Below are 15,659 nucleotides of genomic sequence, written 5' to 3' on the forward strand. Positions count from 1 at the left end.
CTACCCGTGCTAGTGTTAATGCTTTATAAAATCATGCTCTTAATTTTATTTTACTTACATCACAGATGTCAAGTATTGGTAAAAAGCAGTCTTCAAAATTTTGGGTTAATTTGTTTAAATGAAACACCATAATAGGCTTCAGCCAAGCATGTTGTTGGCAGGCTGTATATAGACTTTTTTGTCAAGCTCTGCCACTGCACATCAATGTGTATCTGCTACATTCTTGCTATCCTGACTTTGTCTTCTCAAATTGAATGGTTTTGGGATGTCTGCTTTCCTGTAGGGACAAGCATGGGGATACCAAACACCTTTCTCTTAATTCAAATCTCTAGAGTTGAGGTTGTTGTGAAAGGAAAAGTTTTGATTCTTCGAGAGTAACTTAAGTATCTATGGGACAATAGGAATGCCTTTAAACGCACCGCTGGATAGGATGTAGAACTTTAGTACAGTAAATTTAAAGATGGCCACTGGGACACATTGCACTAGGATTGTTTCTAGCTTAAAGAGATGCTACAGTATTGACACCTGTAGTTCACTAAGGCCTGGTCTACACTTAAAATTTAGATCAACATAGCTGTCGCACTCGAGGTTGTGAAAAAATCCACACGCCTGAGCACCATAGCTATGCCAACCTAACCCCCTATGGTAGGTGCAGCCAGGTTGATGGAAGACTTATCTCCTATTGCTTGGGAGGTGGTCCTACAGCAACAGGAAAAACACCTTCCATCGCTATATGGGGTTATATCAGCATAGTGATGGCGTTGTAGCTATAACACAATTGTCCCCGTAATGTAGACCTCGCCTAACGCTGTAGTAGTATTGTCCAGCAAATTAAGATAACCAGAATAGCTAAAAGGCACATGTGGAGTAACAAACTGTTAATGAGTTGGTTCCTAGTTAAACAATATCAGGAAAAGATTTCTAAAACAGTCCTGTAGTAAATAAAGTAACTTCTGCTAGATTGCTTGGATTTTTTTAAATTTGTGGATAAATCAATTGTGAATAGCACTTGTGCTATTTATAGTGAAACAATTGGACACTTTTACACTGAAGACTTATAGTATTGGTTAAGTGATGACAGACCAGTGATTATCTTCATCAAACTGTTTGTCGGTTCACTTGACACATCTATTTTGTGAGTACTTGTTAAAATGTACTTGGTTAAATATGCAATTTATAACTCATTCATTATTAAGGAAAATGAACTTGAACTGAAACACTGGACTTTTTTTTCTGATATCTTTCATCTTTCTCTTTCTAATGTTAAATTCTCATTATTTTTTCTTGTATTTACAGATGATCAGTAGAATTGAATATGTGCATACAAAGAATTTTATACACAGAGACATTAAACCAGATAACTTCCTAATGGGTATCGGGCGTCACTGTAATAAGGTTAGTCTAATGCTCTCTGCATGAAAGAACAAGGAGGGTAATGCCTCTAAGAATGGTTCTGATAAACATTTAGATTTTGAAAAAATCTATTCAGCTTGAGTTAACTGTTTGTCATTGCTGAAATGGATATGCTAAAGAGACTAAATCAGTTTAATTCTTTGATGCCAGGTGGTGGGATTTCCTTACATGTATTGCTAAATGCAGTGCCATGAACATTTGGGCCTTTGACCCACCTCACAAGGAGGATTTAATGACAGGATTGTTTTTAAACATAAAAATCTGAAGTGTAAGCTAATTTAATTGATTACCTAACGTGCTCTGTCCAACTATGGTGTTTCATTATTCAAAGTTCATGCATATCAGAATAGCTTAATTTTTTTCCCCTTAATGTTAAAATCAAATCTTAACTCTTGGCTCCAGGACTGATTTCTTGATGCAAAATGTGTTCGCACCAGCTTAGGAGCTCCTGACCTACCTGTCACCAAGGTGTTAAAAATTTGTAATGATTGGTAATGAAATCTTCAGGATTATGCATACAAAAATAACTGTCAGCCTATAAATGGTAGGATTGTTGACTTAAACTGTATTTGTAACTGAATTTCTGCAAACCTGTCAAGTTGGAGAACTACTAAAATGTAGATTAGCTGAAAGCTTGAAGATCACACATCAAAACTGACCTTACTGGATCTTAAATACTTTAAGTTAAATTGGGGGACTTCTAGTTGCTAACTTTAAACTTGTGGGCGGGGGTGGGGGGGGGTTACCTTAGCCAGAGATGCATGCTTCCAGTTGGAAACTTTGCATAGAGAAATACTGTTTTCAATGATTAGTTCTGTTGAGTGAATGAAATGTTTAATTCTCAATTGTTATGTTGAGCTCGGGCAGACAGGCAGCATTGGCAATGCAGTAAGCATGCTATTTAATAGAAATTTTTAACTTCAGGACAAATGTAAATAATTAAGCTTTTTATTGGAAGCAAGATTCCCACTTATGTTCTTTATATGCTATCTGAGGATGTTTACTATCTTTCGGCACTATTAGCTATAAAATGTTTACCTTTGTTTGCCTGTATGAATGCCAACTTGAAGCCATTAACATTAGAAACAAAATTGGTTGCTAACATGAGAAACATCAGAGTTCTGTCTGAAGGGGTGCAGTGCACAATGAACATTTAGATGTAACTGTTTTTGTTGGAAAATCTTTTGTAACAGTCAAATTGAAAGGTAAAGTCTTCATGTAATCCTGTTGCTGTTAAACCTTGCTCATTCCCAAGTTTCATACTTTTACTCTATAGAGCTCTATTTTTCTCTGCTATAAAGCAGTCAGGTTCTTTAATTTTCTGGCAAGACCTGGCGATATAATTAGAAAAAATTAAAATAGCTTGTTTTAATTTTTTTACTAGTTTGTCTCTGATTTCCAACTTCTTTCGTTTTTGGCCGTTTTCCCACACTTTTGCACAGTCATGCTGGGTTGGCATTGTAGCTCCTTGTTTTACCTTGATATGGAATAATGGCCTAGAAAATACTGCTGTGCTCATTTTATTAGATGAGCATGTTAGTCGCATCAGCTGAGTGGAAAACCTAAATTGCCTGCAGACCATGAATCTTTAGTCAATGCCACTTGCTATCTGTGTTAGGGAGCCACACAATGAAATGGTGGTAAACACTCTTGTTGCGGGCATGAGTTTTATTAAATACCAAGTTTAACAACTTAGTCCTTGATGTAAGAATGTAAAATTGTTGCTTTACCTAAGCAGAATTGAAAAGGGACATTTTGGTTCAGTTTTGGACTAATGGCTGCTCCATTTTAGAAACACTTGCTTCCAGATATAATACACTGTTTTGTTCCTTTTCTTTGTAGCTAAGTGCAGCTACGCATTTAATAGTTTTGTACATACTACTTGAGGACATGCCAGTCACAAAAAGACTAGGGTGCCATGGTAATCTTGTTCCAGTAGCTTCCTGTCAATTATAAGCAATATTTTTTTTTTTAAATGTAGTCACAATTTAAATTTAAGTGATCAATTTTTAAATTATTCTCAATTTGATATTTGGGAGTAACTTTGTTCCTACCTTAAAAGGTGAACTTTCAGCTCTGCTAGAAATAAGCCCTGCATGCTTATGAAAGTAAACTTTAAGGTGACTAAATGCCTTCTACCTCTTCCTTACTGAAGATTTACTTTTTCTGAATGTCTTTTGGGGAAGGGCAGTTTGTGGTATCAAAGAATGCTTTTGTAAGCAAAGCTTCAATTTCCTTTTTTGATAGAGCCAAATGTCACCATTGCTATCCCTGTTTAAGGCAGTGCCATTATGGAGTGGCTCGTATTCAAAAATTATCTTGCCACATCTTTCAAAATTCTCTCCTTTTTTTAAAAAAAAAAAAAAAAGAAAAAAAAGAAAAAACTATTTTGGAAAACTACAGTGCTTGGTGGAAGAAGGATGGCATTTGGCTACCCTGTTCTTTCTCTAACGCCTCGGTGTTGCCTGTCTGCGCCGGCCATTGTTGCAATGTAAGCAATACTGTTTGATGCACTGCCACCCTCTATTGTTTGTTCAGTGTTTAGAATCTCCAGTGGGGAAGAGGAAAAGAAGCATGACTGTTAGTACTTCTCAGGACCCATCTTTCTCAGGATTAAACCAGGTCTGAAACTGTCTCCTATTCCAACCTCAACCCCAAATTCATGTGCTTTATTTATTTTTTTTATTTTGTTTCTGGAGAATGTAGACCTTGCAAAAGCACCTCTTATGTTGGCATTATTCAGACATACTTGGCAAACATGTAACATTTCTAAGATGTTTCCCTGTGGCGCTTGTCTAAACTGTAAAGTGTTTTCTGTAAACTTTAATGTGAAATGGGTTATATGTACATGCCTTGTATTCAAATGCAGAAATTGGTTTTAGCTTGGTATATAAAACTTTAGTGCAATTTGTTGCATGTCTTGACGTGGATAGGTTACCCCTTCAAACTGGTAGCAATGTAGCAGCAGGACTTGCTCATAGGGCTGTACATATGCCCGCTAGCAGGGTGCATGTTGTATATCTGAATGTGTTCAGATATGGGGAAATCCTGTTGACTACCTCAGTCAGTCTCCCTTCCCGTGCAGTTTTTGCTTGGTAAATCCATTTCAAATGGTGGTGTGAGGGCACTCATGACTTAAGACTGCGCTCATAAAATGCAGCTGCCCTGATAAACCTCTATTGGATAATCTCATGTTGCTTGTTGCTTTCAAATCTTAAGTGTAGGGTTCCTTGCTGCTAGGAGGGAGGACATGATTGGAAAGGGAAAGCAAATCTTGTGCCTATTTCTAACCATGCAGTTGAAACTAAATGGAAATTAATCAGTAAGCAACTCATCAGTTGGTTGGTAAGGTGTACTATTCTGGTATGTAGCTTGCGGAAGCAGTAATCTTCACTGCTTGTACTACAGAACAACTACCTATGCTGCACCTGACTAAGTCATTAGGAATCTAGTTCTGAAAACATGTCAGTCAAGGCAATCTTTATTCTGCAGCTGCCCTACCCTTATACGTCAAATTAAATTAAGGTGCTATTGAACTTGTTTCTATGACGGCTCTTCTGTTAGTGCTGACTGGCATCTGATGAAAGAGTCTGTCCATGTTAAAATTGGGTCAGAGGGTGTTGTGAAGAGATCCCAGCCTCCTACATTGACAGATACTACTTTACTCCATTGAACCCTTAGTTGTCTAGAAGGGAGGTGGCTGAACTTGCTGTCCTGCTCCTGGAGACTAGGTTAAGTCCCCAAGGAAAAAAAAGTTACAGTGGAATACAACAGAGATTCCAGTTACTTGATCAGTGTAAAAAAGGACTATACATCACTGGATTAGGCCATTTTTAAATAATTGATATCTGTACATTTTAAATATGAGTAGGGAACAACAGCTTTATCAGCCCAATATGCATTTAAGCAGGTCTATAAAAGTTGTAGCAGGAAGCATGGAGTATCACAAAATTCCTGCAACTAATCTCTATTTATTTTTTTTTAAAGCAGCAGCAGCAGGTAGGATTTAAAATGCCATGTGGAAGAAAACTCCAGGAAAAAAAATACAGAATTTGCCTAAAGAACTATAAAGACTGCTGCTGTCTGTGTGGCTATTCCTTTTATTTTGATTAATATCATTAGGCTGTGTTTCTTCCTACACTTACGATTAATGGCAGACCCCAAGGATTACAAAAGTGCTTGTCATATCAGTTGAGACTTTGAAGTATTTAAAGTACTTTGTAAATTCCTTGTGTAGTTTAAATGTTCTGATTAAGTGAATGTGTGTAGTCATTGAGGAAGGTGGCTTTCCTTTGAGGCATAAAACACTTGTATTTGTTATTACTGGAAGGGGGCACTCTAACAAACAGCTTTTGTGATCAAAGGATCATATTGGTGGCGGTCATGTGATCACAAAGCTTTAAACTTTTGAACAGTGGATGGGAGTCACTTTTCTGGGTGGAGGTCAGCTATAAATTTACATCACACTTAGTTTTTCCTATGTCAATGGTAGGTAGCTTTTGTAGCATGCTAATACAAGTGTAACCCTACAGCATCTACTTTAGGACTTATTAAATTGTCCCAGTAGTTCTAAGGCTAGGTCTACACTACCCGCCTGAATCGGCGGGTAGAAATCGACCTCTCGGGGATCGATTTATCGCGTCCCGTTGGGACGCGACAATCGATCCCCGAATTGACGCTCTTACTCCACCAGCGGAGGTGGGAGTAAGCGCCGTCGACAGAAAGCCGCAGAAGTCGATTTTGCCGCCGTCCTCACAGCGGGGTAAGTTGGCTGCGATACGTCGAATTCAGCTACGCTATTCACGTAGCTGAATTTGCGTATCTTAAATCGACTCCCCCCTGTAGTGTAGATGTACCCTAAGAATTTGAGGTTTCTGCTCAGCCTGTGAGGTGTTCTCTGCCAGTAGTTGTGTTGTATGGCTAAGAATGGAGATTTTTCTGACTGCTTTTTGAGGCTGGCAGTGGCTTCATCTACAACAACCCGAATTACTGGAAGAAATTTCAGTAAGGCAAAGCTTTCCCTTAAGAGAAAAGGAAGAAAGAAATTTCATGCAAATTTGTGCGAAAGCAGGTTCTTAAGATCATGGTCTTAAATATAAAACAAGTATAAATTATGGCAAAATGTCCCCAAGTTCTTCAGCGTCAAACATTGCCCCTTTTCTCGGCCAAGTAAGACCTGTCTTCAGGCTGCTAAAGTGTCCAGTAATTCCCCACTAAACGTCCTCTCGCTTAACGTTGTTTCGATCTTACGTCCCTGCTCAATTACAGAACATGCTCCATTTAAAGTTGTGCAATGCTTCGCTATAACGTTGTTTGGCTGCTGCTTTGTCCACAGCTGGCAGCCCCCCATCTGCTCCCCTACACCTGCCCCCAGCGCCTCCCGCCCTCTGGCAAACCCCGCGGATCAGCGCCTTCCTCCTCCTCCTCCCCTCGCGGCAATCAGCTGGCTTGCGGCATTCAGGAGGGAGGGAGGAGGAGCGAGGACTTGGCGTGCAGGCTCCCCCTCCCTTCCCTGCCTCCTGCCTGTGGCAATCAGCTGGTTTGCAGGGTTTGGGAGGCAGGGGAGGGAGGGGGAGCCTGCGCGCCAAGTCCTCGCTCCTCCCCCCTCCCTCTTGAACGCTGCAAGCCAGCTGATTACCGTGGGCAGAAGGCAGAGGAGGGAAGGGGGAGGAGCGAGGATGCCACATGCAGAGTAAAGGAGGGGGGAAGAAGAGGTGGGTTAAGGGTGGAGGTTTGGGGGAAGGGGTGGCGTGAGCGGGCCGAGGGTTGAGCCCCCTGCCCCTGGTGCTTGCAGAGTAGGGGAAGCTGCCGCTGCTGCTGTGTAATGTGCTTCTCCTAGCCTACAGCACCTCCTTGCCTGCCTCATTGTCTCCAGTGCCAGTGGGCTGTGCCTGTGTGGGGTAAGGTGGGGGAACCTCCCAACTATAGTACTGTATGGCAAAAAAAAATTTCCCTGGAACTTAACCCCATTCCCCACCCCCCACCCCCAATTTACATTTATTCTTATGGGGGGAATTGGAGTCGCTTAACAGCGTTTCACTTAGTCACATTTTTCAGGAGCATAAGTACAACATTAAGTGAGGAGTTACTGTACTTTGAATTTGATTGCTCTCCAGAAGAAACTATAGTTAACAAATCTCCGCCAGCCAGCCACCCTAGAGTGGAGCTTCTTTGCATAGTAGAAATGTTGATTTAATTTGTGTTACCACCTAGATGTACCAAAGGCAGCCCTCTCCCCTTATATACTAGGGTAAAACTATCCCTTTGGTCCGTCTCCCCGCCCCCCCCCATGTTGAGTGAATTTAAGAATCATGTCCTCTGTCTTAGTTACCCGGAATAATCTTTTGAACTTAAGACCTTGAGTGTGGTTCTCCGAATTATTTAAGAGTTGCAAAAGCACTCTTAATGGCCTGACACTCAGCCACTTCAATCCCTTGTCCTATGTATGGACTGAGACCCCAACCTTCTGTTGGCCTCTGGATCTAATCTATGGCAGTGGGGTGTCACATGCCATCAGGCTGAAACTTGAAGGTTGAGCTAAAAAAATTATCTGAGTATCTTAAAGGAAAGAAAGGAACAGATTTAATTGTTCAACACTGAGACAAGTAATATTCCAGATCTATGACTGAACACACTTTTTACATACCTCAGTCTCATTCTTTGCTGCCAAATTCTGCCTGAAGTTTTGCCACAAGAAAATACAGTAATAGCACACTAACCATAATCCAGTTAAACCTACTTGTTATTTAAGTTTGATAGTTATGGAGGTTTAGTTGACATGAGCTTTGTAGAAATAAATCTTAATCTGATCCTTTTACTGGGCTAGAGCTGCTTGGCTATGTGAGTATAATCAGCTGGATTTAATAAAAGCATCTCATGGTACTTGGCTTGCTGACTTCTTATCAGTAGCTTAAAAATATGGGTGTATGGCTGAAAGCAATATATCTCATTGCTATTGAAATTGGCCTTTTATGCTATGCAAAATGATCTTTGATTGCTAGGACAATTAAAATGCACAAATGCTAGCACAGCAAAACATAATTGAAGGGTTTAAGTTGCTGAGCTACCTTTTAAGTGAATATCTAAATGTATGTAGTGCAAAATTGCTTCAAGATATATACATTTTGTGATGCATACAGCCATACCATATTTTCATTTCCCTTCCTAACTAATAATCACATGTCACAGATCTTGAGTAAGGGCTTGTCTATACTGCCCCAGAGTTTGCACTACGGCAGTGTGACTAGCAGTGCGAATCAGAGTGCTGTTCTGTGACTCCTCCATGTGGCCACTGCTGACACCAACCAAAAGGTTCTTGGTGTGCATTCATGTAGTCCTTTTCAAACAGGACTACGTGAATGCAAAGTAAGAACCTTTTAGTTCACACCCGCAGAATCTGTACAAGGGAGTTACAGCATGCACTGTTGTTCACACCCCCATAGTCCAAACTGTAGGGCAGTGTAGACATAACCTTAGTGTAATACAGATTAGAACAGTAGTAAAGTATGTTTAAGACTAAACCTTTGAGTTGAGTAGCACAATCTAGTCCCTCCCACCTGGAAAAGGAAAGGCTTGAAATAATTGAATATTAAAACTTCGAGTTTGCTTGTTAGGGCAAATAAGACTGACTGCCATATTACTTTGCTTCCTTTAAACTATTGCCTCGGTTTAACTACAGACCTAATGAAACAAAGTACATATTGGGTGGGGTTTCCACATACTTGCATCTGGAAGCAATAACCTATTTTCTTTTCTCTTTAAGTTATTCCTTATTGACTTTGGTTTGGCCAAAAAGTACCGGGACAACAGGACAAGACAACACATACCATATAGAGAAGACAAAAATCTCACTGGCACAGCTCGATATGCCAGTATCAATGCACATCTTGGCATTGAGCAGAGGTGAGTTCAAGGGGGATTACTGCAGTGCTCCTGAAAGCTGTGGGCTGACCTCATTCATAAGACTCAGAAGTCTCTAAACTACTTTCACTCAAATGTGTGAACACATCCCTTGGCAAATACTTACCTTTCTGCCTGCTTCTGCCAGAGTATGAAAGCTAATTAAGTGCTTTATTTTCTTCCTTGAAGTAGATTGAGTCTTGCAGGCTGAAGAGACACTTGTTCTGAATAAAATTTCAAAGCACAAGTTTTTTTCCATTGTGCTGGCACTTGCTGTTGTCACTTTGAAAGGTCTTGGAAGATCCACTTCCATAGCCCATTTTTTTTGTTTCAGGAATGGGAAAAACTCCTAACTGGCTTCAGAGGCGTTTTTGTACTGACTTTCGGTGCTGGTATTTTTACTTTGTCTTCCCCCAGTCATTAATTGTTAGGTTATGCTTGTGCCCATACCTGCAGGTAAGGTTTTGAGGATCATGGCACCCCTGCTTTCCTCATCTGTTCTAGTCAATCAAAAGGGTGGATTTGCAACCTGGAGCCAGAGTGCATCACTTGCTCTACATGCCTGAGCTCCACTCCTCCAGAAATCAACTAGAGAGGGTGCTCTCTTCTCTAGCTGTTCAGTAGCATGTGTTGGGCACATCAAGCCAAACATGAGTTGATGCTGTATGTTCATCCCTCACCCATTCTTGCTAGATATTATTATACATAAGACATTTCAGAGACTAAAGCAGTATAGAGTAGAGCCCTGCGCAGGACTTTTTTTTTTTTTTAATTCTCCTCCCATATCATTTCTTGCACTTTTATCCTGCTCCCACCTGCAGAAACTTTAGGTCCTGCAAGAGAAACAGATTCCCCCATGCTACTTTAAAAAAAAAAAAAAAAAAAAGCGTGTATGTGTGTGCACACTCACAATTCAGACAGTTTTTACTACTAAAAGAATAAAACAAATCTTGCTTAAACCATGTTAAAAAAAACCTTCACTCCTGTTATAATAGACATAAAATCTCTTTTTATCCCTCGCTTAAATTTCAGTATTAAAACATTTTATTTAATTTTTTTTAATGTTTTCCCTCAAATTACCACAGTTCACTTTTTTCCCCTCACTCCTGCCCACAACAACGTGCATTTTACCTGCTCCTGCTGTAATTGCAGTGGGTCCTGTGGGATCCCAGTCCTGCTGCAGGACTCTAGTATAGAGCCATAATAGGTCACATCCTGAAGTAGTTAGCCTTTCCTCTGAATTTTTGCTCCCTGTGGGCTGTAGTCAGAGCTTGAACATTATTAAAACATAGCTTGAGCAGCTGTTTTATCTCATCAGTTGTAGTAAAACTTACAACTGACTATTCAGAGCATGTGGGAAGGGTTTAGTACCATAGAGTTTAGAAAAGGTCCATATGTTTCCATATTGACCTCCTTCCTCTGTTTGGTTTTTTGTGTGTAGCAGTCATGAATAGCAATTTAAATATGGTGGTTCTTCCCAGGCAATGTTCTAACATCTTAGACGTGGGGCAAACCGAGGAGGTGGGTATTAGATCTTCTGATGTGAACACATGCTCTTAACACAGGTTTTGATACATTGCATCCTAAGTAGATTTGGATAAGCCACGATCTGAAGGTAGAGGCAGTGATCATAAAAAGGACTATGCATTCTTTGGGGCTATTTTTAGTTGTTTGAGTCTGGCAGCTCTCCCATCCTCTATTTTGGTATTTGGAATTCTAGTTTAATGGTAAACTTTCTTTACCCCACTCTCTCTAAGAATTACTAAAACATTCAGAGTAAGCCAGCAGTGAAGCCACTAAGTGATCCCCTGCTGTAAATCAAGAGAAGATGGAGACGACCTGAAACTTGACAGCAGACCCCTTCATCAGTTACAGTGCTAAATTGAGACTAGTGCAGGGTTTGCTCTGTCAAGTGTAGTGACAGCTGTTACTGAAGTAGCATAAATATCTAGTATAACAGAAGGTGATATCATCTCATCCTTTACAAGCCAGATATCCTGGAGTCCACTTACATGCGTTTCGATTCTAATGAAGCCTTTATTAGGAAATGTCAGTACAAGACTGTGAATTCCAGGCTTCATACTGTACAGCTATGGCATTGAAAAATCCATTTAAAAAAATTACAGGGGAGGTGCATGCTGCCCCTCACTGCCTGGGCTCAGAGAAGTCTGCCCCAGAGTCCTACTGCCACCACCCCCATATAGGCTCTTAAGCACATCATGTCTATGCACAAGGTCACTGGGGTTTGCTAGTGCTTATTTTAAAATGGAAAAAACAAATTATTTCAGAACCAGCAAATTTTGCACACTGTGGCCTAGGAAACTGCACAGTCTGACTACGGTCACCCTCATTTTTCCATCCTACCTTGTAAGTACAGTACATTCACTGAGTATTCTCTCGGATAGTAAGCTCTGCAGGGCAGGGTTGTCTTACATGCACATGTGGATTCTTTTGTAATCTACTTATGTAGATACTCCTTCACTACAGTCTCATTAAATAAACTCCCCTCTGCTGTTTTCTCTCCCTCCCCACCCACCCAAGCTTTCCTCCCCTCTCCCTTTAGCCCCCAGTGGGCGGAAAGAGGGAACCTATTGCCGTCTAGCTTCTCTGCAGACTCCGATTCCTGCAGAATAACAGCCTGGCAGGAGGTGTGTTTGATGAACTGGGGTTTGTGGGTAGACACAGAAAACTAGTTAGTCCAGACCACACTAAATAGGCATCAGCAGCAGGCTGGCATATAGAAGGGCAGAAGCCTTCCCTGCCATTGCAGGGAGGACATTGCCAAGAAGGAAAACTGGTGGAGCATATACCTCCTCGCTGCAGTGAATTGCACCTGTCTTTAAATACTCACACAGAAGAATGATTCAGGAAAATGTTATCTGTGGAGCATGTTTGGTGTGATAAGGTCTGAGGCTGCTTAGTGGTGCTGGAGCATGTCTAGTGGAAACAATGTTTTAGCAGCAAGCTCTTAATGCAGTCTGCAAATGGCACTGGAGCTTCCTCTTACAACATTTCCCCCCCCTTTTTTGATGGTGATTTAAAAGTGTGTTTTAAATAACTTACATATAGGGGTCACAATGGCTCTCTGTCTAGATATGTTGATAGTAATTAAACATCAGAATCTACAGTAAGCCCCATAATAAAAGCAGGGTTCAAGGAAAACTGTTTTAAGTAGATCAAAGATGTAAATAAGACTATAGAAGTCTCTTAAAATAACACTAATTCAGATCAGGTTTCTGCCTGAATTACTTAAGGTCTGTCTATACTCCAGAGACTATAGGGGCATAGCTCTGTTGGAAAGGGGTTTTTACATTGGTGTAGGGATTTTGTCCCCAAATGACCATAATTAGGTCGATGGAAGCATTCTTCTATTGACATCGCTGTGTCTACGCTGGCAGTTAGGTCATCATAGCTACGTCAGTCGCATGTAGATTTTACACACTCCTGATTTAGGTTTGTTGATCTAAAGTGTGGACCGGGCCTTAAATGAAGTTAATGCATCTGTAGTTATCAGATTTTTCACTTTGGCTTTCTGGAGTTCCATGGGAACAAACTTTCATAGATGTGCAGGTGTTCAGTCACAACTGCAACTAATGTCAATAGGAGCTGCATGGGAAAGTCATTTTCCTTGCTTTGAAAAACTAAGTAACATTGGAGGCTTGAGACTGATTGTTACATGTTTGCCCTAAATTTCAGCATCTCTAAAATGTCTTGTAGAGAAACATAGCTTAATTCCAGGTTTTTCTTCCATTTTGCTCATAGATTCCTTGTGTCATTGTTAGAAATAGTATGAACAGACATGACACTGTTTCTAGTTTAAGGATTCTTATGAACACTAAATGGTGTAATCTTAATTTTCTGATAACATTTGCGGTTTTTAAGGTTGTCTTTTTTCTCTACAGTCGTCGAGATGATATGGAGTCTTTAGGCTATGTATTGATGTATTTTAACAGAACCAGCCTGCCTTGGCAAGGATTAAAGGTAGGCCATGCAGTCTGCAGTCTTACTGTAGATTCTAAACATTTAAGAGCTGGGAATGGATGCTTTTGACTACTAGCCTGCATAAAATGATCTGTGCAGTTCTAACTCAGAGCTCTTTTCCAAGTTTAGTTTTACTGGATGTGACAGGAGAAAGCCTCTGCTTGTTCTCATGCTGTATACAGAATGTGTGTATTGTTTCACTTCTAAATTTATTCTAAACAATGGCTTACATCAGCCTTGCAAAAGTACTCTTCCTATCCAAGGGTGAGGTCATTTTGGAAAGGGAGACTTAAGATATTAAAGGTTATTTTAGTATTCTCAATAACTATGCAGGATATGAAAGTATAACTTTAAAAAGAAAATTTAAGTCTAGTTTGTGGGTTAGGTAGGTGAATTGCTATCTTAATTGAAACATACACTAAGCTTAACACAGGTGTGCATTTGCATTACCCTGTGTCAGAACATGGGGTCATCATGTAAAAGCATGGTCAATTTGTGATTGAATAGTGTAGACTTATTCTTTCCTGTATTTTAGTTTTCTTTCCCATATGGGAATTGTGCTATTCAGGGCATGTTACAGCTGCACAACCTGTAAGGTTTTTAAACCGGCAATCTGCTTGTGAAATACTAGAACTTTTCAGCTGCAATCTAATGTAATGGTTGCTCACTAAAAAGCACAGGCAGCAGTTGAAGGGAGTTCAGGAATTGGAATTAATGGAACTTTTGCAAATGGATATTCAAGTAGGATCTGAGTGGACAAAAGCAGCAGCTAGAAAGACACGAGTTGTGCCATGTGATGGAAGCCTTAGACTGCAATAAATGGTATTAAACTGTGTCCAAATCTTAATGCCAGATTGACCTTCATTCCCTCTGCAATAAGTATGTGGGACTTGGAGATTTCACATTTAAAAAAGAAAAAACACTTCTGGTTGACAAAGGGCTTTCTCTGTCAGTTTGATTTTTATTTTTTGCTACTGTCCTTGTTAATCCAGTGTTGCACAACATCTTTTTATATTGTGACCCACATGTTCCACAGGCTGCAACAAAGAAGCAAAAGTATGAAAAGATTAGTGAAAAGAAGATGTCCACTCCTGTTGAGGTTTTGTGTAAGGTAAGAGTAAATAGAAATAACTTTTTCACCACATGACATCCTTCCTTAGAAACTCAAAGGACATGTCCAGTGTGTTGGACACACTGTCAAAGCACTTTAAATAAACTGCATTCTCTACTCACTTGAATTCTCCTGCTAGCCGTTCCTCCTTGAACAGCAGGTGCAGCTGGCAATCTAACAAGAACCTTAATTTGCAAATATAAATAAGGCAGGCATAGCCTCGGTTTGGGGGGTCTGAACAATATAAATCTTCACCTTTGCCAATTCTGCTTGCTCTTACCATGTAAACACTCGGCCAGGTTTAGCTGGGTTGAGTGTCATCCACATTCTTCTCAAAGTATTTCATTGAGGTACAAATAGAACCTTCGCATCACAGGAAAGATTAGATGAGATGGAGCTACAGAGCTCCTCCAGTGCTGTGCGGGAAGACTCAGCAACCCATGTTTCCTAATAGTCTCCTATACCTGTTGACTAGAAGAAGCAATAGAATGGACCCTGTGGAATCCCACTTGAGAGGCCTGTCTGCAGAAAAACAATTGTCCAATACTGTCACCTCGGATTTCAAAGGACTGGCTCACTGTACCCTCTCTGGGGCTGCAGATGTCAGCACCTCATGGCATCAAAGGCATGGGCATAGATGCCTGCTTTTTACCCATCTCCAGGATAGATTATTTTGTTGGTTAGGTGTCCTCCAAGAGTCCCTTGCGTCTAACTCTGCAATCCTGCAAATCCACCATATAGTGAATGTAGGAAATGTAGTTCTACTTCTTACAGATGACAGATTTTAGAAGTATCTGTCACTGAATTTTCCCTTCTCTTGCTTTTTCTCTTACAATACTAGAGCATTCGTTTATGCAAATAACTATTTTATCCTTAAGAATAGGGTGTTTAAGCAGCACTTATTACACAAAAATTCACATCATGATGCCAGTTCTCAAAGTAGGAGACTTTTCATGATTAAGTCCCAAGGAGCATTAAGCAGTAGCTTCTGTTTTTACTTATAATACCCCAAAATAGCCAGTATGAGTAACTTTGAGTTTTCTGAAGAACTATAACCCCTTCTGTTGGGGCAAAGGATTTTTAAGAACTAAGCATAATTGGAATAAAAGGGGAAGGGTATAAAAGAATAAAGCATTTGGTATATTTTTCAGTTTTAATTAGGTGCCATTGTTTGTAGATATACCTTTATTATGTTACAGGCATCATATTAAGGTCCTGTGAATTAAGACAGGAAAAGGAATATATTGTTGGGTGT

General features: G+C 40.2%; 1 protein-coding gene across 13 annotated transcripts in view; it reads left to right on the plus strand.

Annotated features, from left to right (window-relative positions):
• CSNK1A1 (casein kinase 1 alpha 1) overlaps positions 1–15,659 on the plus strand; it is a 52,114-nt gene that overhangs the window by 18,928 nt on the left and 17,527 nt on the right. For 5 of the 13 annotated variants that reach the window (XM_065554928.1, XM_065554924.1, XM_065554923.1 and 2 more), the window contains exons 4-8: positions 1,297–1,395; positions 3,952–4,035; positions 9,176–9,315; positions 13,215–13,293; positions 14,330–14,404. In XM_065554928.1, the coding sequence (XP_065411000.1) occupies positions 1,297–1,395; positions 3,952–4,035; positions 9,176–9,315; positions 13,215–13,293; positions 14,330–14,404 (477 nt within the window). The remainder of the gene's footprint in view (positions 1–1,296; positions 1,396–3,951; positions 4,036–9,175; positions 9,316–13,214; positions 13,294–14,329; positions 14,405–15,659) is intronic. The other 8 variants (XM_008179559.4, XM_008179557.4, XM_005298020.5 and 5 more) reach the window with 2 other exon arrangements.

Source organism: Chrysemys picta, chromosome 8 (assembly GCF_011386835.1).
Source record: "Chrysemys picta bellii isolate R12L10 chromosome 8, ASM1138683v2, whole genome shotgun sequence".
In the NCBI taxonomy this organism is placed as follows: domain Eukaryota; kingdom Metazoa; phylum Chordata; order Testudines; family Emydidae; genus Chrysemys; species Chrysemys picta.